Source organism: Poeciliopsis prolifica, unplaced genomic scaffold (genome assembly GCF_027474105.1).
Source record: "Poeciliopsis prolifica strain line A6 unplaced genomic scaffold, Auburn_PproV2 SCAFFOLD077, whole genome shotgun sequence".
In the NCBI taxonomy this organism is placed as follows: domain Eukaryota; kingdom Metazoa; phylum Chordata; class Actinopteri; order Cyprinodontiformes; family Poeciliidae; genus Poeciliopsis; species Poeciliopsis prolifica.
Window position 1 is genome coordinate 837,481 of NW_026562452.1, and position 11,377 is coordinate 848,857.

At 37.6% G+C, this 11,377-nt stretch overlaps 1 protein-coding gene across 1 annotated transcript; it reads left to right on the top strand.

Annotated features, from left to right (window-relative positions):
- Nucleotides 1–2: 2 nt before the first annotated feature.
- Nucleotides 3–7,883, top strand: si:dkey-43p13.5 (retinal homeobox protein Rx1). The gene is made up of 5 exons (XM_055021558.1): nucleotides 3–42; nucleotides 144–196; nucleotides 5,870–6,206; nucleotides 6,496–6,653; nucleotides 7,371–7,883. The coding sequence occupies exons 1-5, from the start codon at nucleotides 3–5 to the stop codon at nucleotides 7,782–7,784; spliced, it is 1,002 nt and encodes a 333-aa protein (XP_054877533.1). The 3' UTR covers nucleotides 7,785–7,883.
- Nucleotides 7,884–11,377: the final 3,494 nt, after the last annotated feature.

Genomic DNA, 11,377 nt, shown 5'->3' on the forward strand with positions numbered 1-11,377 from the left:
GCATGTGGGTGAACACAGAAAGTGGATCTCCCTCCATTGACGGTTAACTAACCATGGCGATAACTGGTGACAATCACACAGACCAAAATGGTCTTTGGAGAGTGTAGCGTTTCAGAACGCTGTGAACCTGGTGTGGGATGTAGCAGGACATGGAGACGAAGCCAAAGCTGAAAAAGATGTTGACGTGCCCAAACCGGTGGGTCAGTGCATTTTGCCAGAAAATTAATGCGGATAAATACATCAGATGATTGAAACGGGGATTCCAGCATAGCATTTTCTGTTAATGCAGCTGTGAACACATTTAAATGATGGGGAAAATCTCCCTCTAATTAAAATGCATCTTCAGATTCTTTCCTGTACATAAAACCCAATCATGTCCTTCACAACCGTATCTGCTCATCTCTCACCGCTTCTTTTGTTTCATGTGTTAATTGCACCTGCATGGTGTCCAGTGACCAGCCAAAAAGCTCTGTTTATGGTTATCAATCAGCCAACTTACACAAGTCGTAGCAGCTTGGGGCCTTGGTAGGGCGCCAGCATCCCATTGGCTGGACAGCAGTGAGGCGGAACAGGGATGAGTGACAGTTAACAAGGCAGTAGAAGGGGGGTACAGAGGATGCCCAAACTATTGACAAGCTCAGATGCATCTGTTTGTCTGTGCTGAACATATTCATTGGTAAGAGTACATCCTTCATGTGTCAAGTTGAATTTAAGTTTCAAATTATTTCAAACATAAAATTTAGATCAATTGAAAGGCAGAGAGTTTTAAACTGGAAGTTGGTTATAATTTGATGTTAAAGCAGTAGATATCTATGGTTTTGGTTCTTTGTCGACGTCTTTTCTGTTTTAACAAACTAAAAGTTTAAAGCTGTTGGGGCACATTAAGTATCTCATTTTTCTTAAAACTGACATTACTTTGCTGAGTTTTCGTGAAGTGTGAAAATGGACAGTGAGTGAGCAGCAAGCAGGAATGCGACCAGCGGAGGCTTCTCTGCGACTCCAGAAGGGCCCCTGATGTGCCGCTACCTGCCCATGCACATCTGTCCGCTCTCCGTCTTCCTCTCAATGGCACCCTCTCCTTAGATCATCTCCTCTTCCTCCACGCTTGAGTTGCACTTGGATCGGATGGAAAGAAAAAAAAAATGCAGACCGACTCTCGCCTCTCTTCTCTCTGGCACTTTGATGTTTCAAGTGTGATTGCCCTTGGATTGTGGTTGCTTTCCCTTGAAGGTTTTGACATGAAAAGCAGGCTGGGCTCTCAGGTTTATCTCATGGCCAGTGATCCAGGACTAAAACAATCAACCTGCTCACTCTGGGATACTATTACCAGGGAGAGTGAGGCACCAGCCATAGGGGCTTCCTCAGCCATGAATACATGTTTTGTCCAACTTACAAACACATTTGAGGTGTGTTGATTGAATTATACCAATTCATGGCCCAACTAATAGATTTTTTTTTGTTCACGCATTTGACACAAATGTCGATTCAAGCAACTAGAGTGCAATGCAGATGCGTTTGCACAGAGTTGGACAAAAACGATCCAATATTTGTAATGAATTAAAAAGAAATGAGAGCAGTGATTGCAGTTGAGATTGACCCAATCCGATAAGTATAATGTGACACATCATTAACAGTAGAGGCATAAGTGTCAACCCTCAAGCCTCACTTATACTTTCATTAAATATTGAGTATGTGCTCATTGCTGCTCCAGCCTGAAAATTACACCACACAGATAAATTCCCATGACAGCGGCTCTGACGATAATCATCCATCTTTGCATGACATTTGGCAGAACGCTTCTTTTATGAGCTGAAGGACCATAGTAGTAGATGAGAAAGAATAATAATCTGCATTGTTCGTGATCACTATTATATCAGATCTTATCATACTCAGGGCAGATACTTAATCCATTTCAGCCATGCCTGTCAGTGGGTGGGGGGGCGATATAGTCCACATAATTTAATTAAAAATTCTTTTTCGCTTCACATTGAAGTAGATTTCTGCATTAGACTATGAATTTTAAAGTAACTTTTAAATGTGGACACTTCGGTCTTTATTTGAAGATCAGCAAAGTGTTGATCTTGGACTATTCTTGATTTTTGTCAAGAATAGTTTTCTTGAATTCAATGGTGACATGCTATTGCACATTAAATGCACACCCTGACTTTACACACCTTTAAATAATCTGTTTTGTTTTGGGGGTTTTTTGCAGTCCAGGAAATGAAGTTTAAACCTGCAACTGTTGTCAGTGAAATGGTCCAAGATTTTCTTTTCCTCTCTGGTTGGAAATAGGCAGTAAACAACAACAACAACAAAAAATCAGAAGCTTGGATTGTTTTTAACTGTCGTTGATTTATTCTTTATGGGGGGAAACCAAAGTGAAATCTCTGATTTGGCATGTTGTTGAAACAAGTTTTGACAGTGTTTCTGCATGTGTTAACTACCATGTTGACATCAGCTCACAGTGGTAATGAAATGATAATAATCTGCTATGTTTTTATTGTCTCAGGGTTATATATATGTTTAAGATGTCACACAACCGTTCTTTTGTATGCTCGAGATGTAGAAGCTACTTAAAAGAAAAACAGGAAAAGCCCAATTCATTTATCGATGTATTTGACTCTTGGCTTTGCTATCTGTTTCAAATTTGCTTTCCCCTTCTATATCTGTAATGCATAATGTCTGTATCAGAAACATCCAAGACTCATGTCACACAAAAATCAAATCAAAAAGCGATGCCTTTCTGCAAATATCTGACTTTAAAATACACACTGAGACTTCAGGTGGATAATTTTTCAAGTTTTCTAGTTTAAACTTTATGAAAAGTTTAAACCAGCCTATTTTAAGTTTGTGGCAAGTGATCTGGATCACATCTGGGTTTGGCCAATCCCCAAGACAATGCAGTCTGCAGATCATAATCTGGAAGAGAGGAGAAATACCAACATGAACAGGTATTAGCAGCAAACAATCTTATCTTGATGCATCCCCAAGTTATCTGCCAGAATGACTTCTGATCAGCTACTGCCAGAACCAATCCCTCTAGTTTTTGTCAATTTTGGCCCCAATTATCCAAATCAATGGACATTAAAGGATTGTGTTCTGAGGTGTATTTAATTTTAAACCAGATATCCCAAAGTCAGCCATGAGCAAAACAGGGACACTTATTTCATAAATCTATAACATCTCAAATTAGTCCAGTCTTCTACAAAGGAAAAAAAAAACATCCTAAACATACCAGGTAAATGTTGAAAAGAAACCAACCTCTCAGCTCCACCCAGCCTCAACTTTTAGTTTCAACTAAATATTGGAAGAAACACAAACTGTTCTGCAGCTTTATTTCCTCCACTGAGGCATCAGTTTGGTGTTTGAACAGGTGCAGATGAAAGGGCCACACAGGTGATGGAGTTTCAAGCCTTTCGCTACATACAGAGGACCGACCGTCCTGTGACTCACCTGAGCTCTGCCCAGCTGCCTCTCTGATCAAAGCCACCTTAAGTTGTCTGTTTTATTGGTGACAACACCGACAGCTGGAAGTTTCCCCCATCATCTTAGCAGTCAGCGAGGTGTGTTGTTGGCTGATTTGTGTCTCTGGATTAATTGACACACCTGGGTTTAATTCACACAGACAGAGCTCATCGTCTCATCAGAGATCCGTCAGCGCTAAGCTGCAGCTGTCTCGCTCAGAGATGAAAAAAGTGTTAATAATCTTCCTGTCCTGACTGTTAATGGGCCGAGGTGTAGACATGGAAACATTCTTCATGTGTTAGGCAACACTTTATCACAAATGAAAAAGTTGTGTATGACGGTTGGATGATGATCAAAACTCAGTTTTTTTGCTCTCACAGATTTTGAACAATTTCAGAATCTTTTTTTTTTCTTTTTTGCCAAAAACGCTATTTTAAAATAAAAATGTTCAATGCAGTGAAGCAAAACCAATTAATTTAATCATAATGAGGTTAGCTATCAAACCAGTAAAAATATATTTCACCTGTAGAAAGAAATAAATCTTGTCAAATCTGACAATCGCTGAAGGGATTTCCACATCAGCTCTGCCAGACTTAACAAGCAGGTAACTCAAGCAGGTAAAAAAACGTTTCTCTAAACAAGCTGAGATGCCTATAATGGTATCATAGCATTTAATTCCCTTGAGATTATATCATGATAAGAACACAGATAAGAAAAACTTATCTTCCACTCTTCATGCTATTTTGCAGCTACACAGTGGCACAACTGTTTGTATTGAAAGTGCAACAGGAAACTTCACGGTCCTTTTACATGCAGTTTGCTTGATTGCATGTCTGACAGATCGACTGGTCATTCTACGCATAAGGTTGTACTTTCTCTGTGTTGCTCTTTGATATAAGAGTGGTACAGGATGTACCCTGCCCCTCACCCATTGATCTCTTGAGATTGACACTGGAAAAGGTCATTGAGATAATCAAAATTCATTCTTTACATTAAGTAATGTTTCATGCTTCAATGGATTTCAACAGCGTGGATGTGTCTTCTAAAGAAAATCATGTTTGTTTTTTTTCTTCTGAAGACATCAAATCTCTGGAAACATTGATTATATGCACTTGATGTAACACTTTGATATGGGTGATGTGATGGTGATGTCAAGGGGAGACATTATTCTATCTGTGTTACTCCAAATAAATTAGAAGTTGCTTATTCAGTGAATCCACTGAATGGAAAATAAAAACATTGTCCCTGCAGAAATTTCTGTGTTTTCTATAGAGCCTGGATGGAATTTTTGAATTTAATCATGAAGTTCAAAATCTTGCTTTTTAAAAAATAAATTCTATTCCATGGAATTTAGACCTATTGACCTTCATTCTAAATGTGAAAATAATTTCCCCTACATATTTACTGTTCTTAATATAATTTTTTTTCTTGTTCTTAATATTTCTGGTATGTTGGATGTTGAAGAAGCTGATTTTTGTCATAGGAATGAGTGTGTGTTTATTTTCGTGTGAGGAAGTGGAAAAGGGAGGCTTGCCCAAAACCCACTTTGTGCAAGAAGCGCCACTGTGTATGCACGATAAAGCTATGTGATACCAAAAGTTTCAGTAATTAAAAAAATAACAATAATAATTGAAATCAGACATTTTAAATAAGAAAATCACCTGAATTGACACAAATATAGCACTGAATGTTGGAAAAATTACAAATATGCAGATGCATGAAGATGAAAAGGCTCAGGACAAACAGAATGCAGGCAAAGATTAAAAACAGCTGACAAACTCAGAGGTTTGTTACACACTGTGTTAGTTACACACTGTGTTAGTTTTGGGACCTGTTTTTCAGGGTCTGCTGCTCTTCTGTTTGCCTTTCATCCCACAGAATGGAGCAACGGTTTTCATGACTTCTCTGTTGCAGTGGTTTGTTTTTAAGGTTCTTGACACGGTTAAGCTGGTCAGGTGAGGCTCGGATAGCTTCTTGGTTGATCGCGCTGCCTTTGGTCTTACTCACTGACACTTTAGAAGCCAAAGATGTTTCAACTTGTCCCAGATGAAGTCTGAGAACTAGGAGAATACGCTATGCGTCAGAAAAAGATTGCAGGATTTATATTGTTGAAGCTACAACAAAAAAAAAAGCATGTATGAATGGTGTGATGGTATTTAAGAGGTAAAATAAAATCCATTCCCACAAACTAAGCCCTGTGTGTTTGGTTTAATGTGATCAGGTAGGAGGGGGAAGCTAAGGTGAGACCACCTCCTACTCAAGCTCTACCTTCACTTTTTAAGCAACACCTTCTACCTGCACTGAGTGCCACAGCAACATATAGCAGCAGCAGTGCTTGTAGCAAAGTGAATACATCTTTGCAGTTATACTTTTGTTTTCTTTTTTTTTTTTTTTTTTACCGTAGGTGCTGGGATGCATGTCGCCACTCAAACAGCATTCCACTAGAAGTCACCCTGGCCCTTATCTGAGGAACGTCATCAAAAATTGGACTCTTAATCAAGAGGACATGTTCAGCCCAAGCCAAATGGTGTCCACACTCTTCCCTGCAGTTTTTCATCCTCCTGCAGCTCACTTCTTCCCTGCGTTCCCAGCCAGGCTGAGCACTCCACCTCAGTTCCTGATTCCTGGGCCCTTTTTTAGCTACGAATCTCTGAAAAATTATCTTCAGCCAGAGGCTTACAAAGACACTTTGCTGTTGGCCACACAGTCGGTTGGGATAGGACCACTAGCAGAGAGTGAAGGTGAGTTCTAACCTCAGATAATTTAGCCAAAAATAATTCTGCTTCTCTGGTTTTGGACTTACTGAGAGAGAGCGCAGCGCAAACTGGTACCCACAGCTTTTGAGACAGTCTGTTAAAATGAGTGTAAATGTTTACAAAAGACTGTCTAACAGCTCGTAACTAACAATCAATTATCAAGCAGTGTTAATGTGAGTCTAGTGATTGCGACGCTAATTATGCAATGCAGGGCCATTAGTTCCCCGTCACCCGTTGGCAGTTGTCTAATTGGTGCTTGTCCCGTACTTTCCAGATGAACAGAGGCCAGTGAAGCAACGGCGGGCACGAGCCAACTACAGCAGCTGGCAGCTGGAGGAGCTGGAGAAGGCTTTCAAAACAACACACTACCCAGATGTCTTTATGAGGGAGGCCCTGGCCCTCAGACTGGATCTGATCGAGGCCAGAGTTCAGGTAAGTGGTGCGCTGAATGTCTGCTGGAACTGTTTCACGATCATATAAGTGGTGAACATTTGGGAGTCAGGCTGCACATTAAGCTTTTTTTTCCCCTGCTTTTTCTATTCTGTCAAAACCATTCAGAATGAGGAATGCTATTACCTTATTCAATCACTTTGTTTTAGATTTTCTTTATTTGTTTTTTAAGAATCTGAACTTTTCAAAATGTGTGCCTCCTGCGTGACAAAATAAACTTTTACACATTACTATTGGGTACAATACACAATTCAAAATAGCCACATTTTACAAGCTTAGCACTATGTTTAACTTTATTCATCCCGCACCTTCGTTTTGGACAATTAAACAGTTATTTTTCTCTTGAAATAAAGTCTTGGTAACATGAGGTAAGGCAAAAATTGAAATAGTAAAAAGTGTTTAAATGAGATGAATAGAATCAGATCATTTTTCACTGTCGTCTTGAATAGCATTGGACATTGTTAGTTTTCAAATACAGCTTCCACATTTATTTTCACTTTATAGAAATTACTGCTTATTTAAATAGACAATTACCAGACTTTTAGAATAGTAGAATTTTGGATTTTTTTTCAAGAAATCAACTTAAAAAGTTATACATTTTAAAAAATTGTGAAATTAAATGCTTCAGTGTCTTGTCAATGAATGTGAATTTTCTCACATTTCATATCTGCCCATGTATTTTCTTTCATTTGCTTAAAGGTTTGGTTTCAAAACCGTCGAGCCAAGATGAGGCGGCAAATAAAAATCCAAAGCCAGCTCGCTCGGCCTCTCATGAAAGGAGAAGATGGCATAAGTGAGCAGAGGAGCCCAGATTTCACACAGACAGACAGTTGCAAAAGTGAGGCTTGGGTGAGACAACAGGAAGAAGAGATCTACCCCTGGACAAAAGCGTTGACTCCCGTGCCGAGTGTACGGAAGCAGCCCGTGACCCTGAGGTTGGGGAAGTGGGAGAGGCCGGAGGGGCACAGCTCAGAGGAGCTCCGCTCCTGCAGCATCGCTAAGCTGAGGGCCAAAGCCAGAGAGCATGAGGCTGAGATCCATAACACTGTAAACATGTCAGGCAGTGACTTACAGGCACAAACGCAGGAAACCGATGTCATTCCCAGTGACTAACAATGTTCCTTCTTCCTGTTTATACAGAAAAACTCTGGACACTGTCAGTGTACTGAACTGTTTGAACTTCTTCGCAAACTTGTCGTCACTTTGCTTTAAATACAGACCATGGAATAAATAAATTATATTTAATGTATAATTTCTACAAAATCATTACTTATCAGATATTTTGCTATACAAAATGTTGTTTAAAATTGATTATTTTTTTACTCTTAATTCATGTAAACAAAAAAGCATTTAATCTTTATTAACTTTGTGAATAAAATTATACTAAAAATAACTTTTAAAGCTCAAAATAAGTATATTTTTGCTCAAACAGATTTGAATTAATCCATTTTTTTTCTTCTTAAAATTCTTCTTTTGACATTCATTCTCTAAAGACACATTGAGTGATATTGAATAAATATAAATTTTAACTCCCTATAATTAGATGCGAGATAAGACAGTTTTTAATTATTTTGCATTTAACATCTAACTTCATTAAAAATGCAAAGCAGCCCAGATTTGTGTAGTTTTAATTCTTACATCTAGTGTGGAGGTTCCTGCATATGTAAGCTTGCACCATAATAATACTCACAACGGCATTATGTCCTAAAAGAAGTAGAACAATTAAAGTTCTTTGATACTTTTCTTTGTATTTGGTACATTTATTGAGAACTAAACACAATTTTGAGTTCTTATGTTATCCTCCCAGAAAAAAAAATTAAATGGACCTAAAGTCAACCAAGAAAATGTAAAGAGAGTGCAAATTGTTGCACAGATCTTGTCCAGTTTTAATGCTGAACAAAATCAGTGTTACACCTGAAGTGTCAGACTGAAGGGAGCCACTAAAAAGCTTTGTGTGGCTCACCAAAACCAAAACTCACAACAGAATTTGAGTTGCGTTAACTTGTTCTTTTATTTTTTCTTAACTGGTGAAGGACAAAGAACTCAAAATAATCTGCAATTACTTTACAATTTTTTTCCTTTAATTAACATTGAAATATATATATAAATATGATATGAAATAGAAATGTAGTGGGGTGTATTTGTGTGTGTGTGTAAAGAGTGTTCAGCGGGCACCATGGATAAACATAAGGGGCACAAACCATAAACCAACCCCCACCATACTGTCATGGCACCACTGATTCTTTCAGTTTGTATTTTCAGTGTAACATATCGCAATTGCATCTGTTGAATGAGGTTAGAAATTCTCCACTTTATTTAAAATCTGGGCATTTTATTTGTACTTTTGTCTCTGAAAGCAGTTTTCCGCACATCTTAAATGTGATTGATGGTATGTTAATAGAACGCTCCACTGTGCTGAAGCTTTATCAGATAACAATGACAAATGACAAACGCTAACATCAGGGCAACGCAAAAATAGGATACAGTCAAGTAATTTCTAAATGAGTTTACTAATGACATCCCTGACCTCTTCGGTTACAGGCAGGATGTCTACATGTAAGAACAGAGTCCTGTCAGGAAAAGGCGGAAATAGCTGAAAAATGAAATCATGAATCCTGATCCTATTGAACAGATAAATTCCACAGACAACTCTTGACTATTCCAGGAGCTGTTAAGCAATTAGGTCTTATTGTCTTTATTGTTAATTTCACACTTTTCAAAAACACCTGTAAAACTGTGGAGGAAAAGTCTGATTTTACCCTTAAATAAATATCAAATTACATCCAATTTTTTTTTATCTGTCTTAAGAATTACAGATTGCATCTCAGAATTACACCAGTATTAAACATTATTTTTAAAAGTCATACTGTAGATAAGATAAAAGCTTAAGCAAAAAAACCCCCCAAAAAACAAAGGCACTTCTTTTGAAGATTTGCTTTGCTGATTCTAGTTTGAATCTTCTTTAAATAGTCATTAGGAAAGTCCTCAAACAGCGCAGTGAGATACTGCCCCCTTCTGGGCATTAAGCAGAAGAGATGGGGTGATTCGGGTCAATCTGCAATATTTACATTCACTAAAAATACATTTACAAAATCAAGAGGGTTATAGGTTTCTTGGCAATGTAAAACTATTTGCTTTAACATCCATTGTATAAATGTGGTACAATAGAAATAACAGTGACAGTTTTTGAGTGAATAAGGTAAAGCTGCTCACATAAGGTAGAATAAGGTAGAGTTGCTCACATTTTATATAATCAAATTAAGCTCTGGTCTCACACCAATTACATTCCCTGAGTCAGAGGTTTGAACGTTGTCTGACAAGGTCATTGGGTCAAATTTTGCTTTTCTAAATGGGTTAGGTCCAACTTTTTTATTTCATGTTAATGTGGAATGAATCTCCCCATATTCTAGCCTTTTCTATATCCTCTATAATGTTTATATATCACATTGTAATATAAGCATTATTGTAACACATTTTTCTTATTTATGCATTTTAGAATATAATAATACATGAAAAGGTACAAAAACAGAAGTAAAATGCTAACCTACTTGACAAGTACAATAATGGTGAATAAACTCTATGCAAAAAAGGAAAAAGAAAAATCAGTTTAATCTTTGTAAAAATTAAGTGTTTTGCTCTGATGAGCAAACAAACATATCAATTTGTCGTAATTAACAAATTGCTCTGAAGAATCAAAACTTGTGAACTGATCTGGTAGCAACTAATCTGAATTATAATTATCCATACAATAAATAGTCACACAAATGTGAATTTTCTCAATGTTGATGTTGTCATTGGCAATTACTGCAGTTACAGAACCAGACTTGAATTTCAACATTCACGTCATAAGTGAACATGAAACCATCTTAAAAAAAAACACATCATGCCAAACATCAGGAAGAGCTCACATCACTCATTCAATTGCTTCACTATAAGACACAGTTTAAAATTAATGACCCTAAAACTAAATACATTTCAGTGGTGCTTATTGGGTATGAAATATCTAATCAGGCCAGAGACAAAAAACTGCTGTCTTCTCTAAAACAGGAATTCAATCATAGTTGTTTATGGCAGCTTTCCAATGGGCTAATTATTTTCATAAAAGATGAATAAGTGGTTCACAAGATATATTTTACATTTTTCTTTCCATAAGATACTTACATTTTTTTGATTCGTTTGCTGTACGTCTTGTTTTTTTGTTCCTTTAATTTTCTGTAAACTACATTATATTATTCTAAATATGAATACTTTGCTTTGTCTTGTCTCAGAAGACAAAACATCTTTCCAACAATAAGGCTGTCAGAAATTGTAACAACCCCTAAATGTTGAAATTCCAATGCACAGAACTCCAGCTCTGCTGCCGGAATGATATTAATAAATGTCAGCTCCGCTTTGTGTTGGTTTTAGGTTTAACAAAGTCAATTACATACATTAAAACATTCAGCAGTTACGCAGAAATGTACAGAAATCATTAACAGAACGTTCTTCCCCTTTTTTTTTAGCCCACTAAAGGGGCAAGTTTTAATCAGCTGCTGTGAAAGACGGACTGCCATGCCTGCGCCAATTAGTGTAATGAGCTGAGAAACCAAGACCACGACCAGCAGAAACTCTTCCCGGAGAGTCAGCGGCGAGTCAGAGTGAAAAACGAAGGAAACAGGACGCAGCTGCAGCGACACAGTTCACGGTCAAACCCCGAGCGGGGAAAC

Coding starts and splice junctions, on each gene's coding strand:
- si:dkey-43p13.5 (XM_055021558.1), top strand. CDS start 3: ATGTGGGTGAACACAGAAAGTGGATCTCCCTCCATTGACG. Junction 6,207..6,495: donor ACCACTAGCAGAGAGTGAAG/GTGAGTTCTAAC, acceptor CGTACTTTCCAG/ATGAACAGAGGCCAGTGAAG. Junction 6,654..7,370: donor TGATCGAGGCCAGAGTTCAG/GTAAGTGGTGCG, acceptor ATTTGCTTAAAG/GTTTGGTTTCAAAACCGTCG.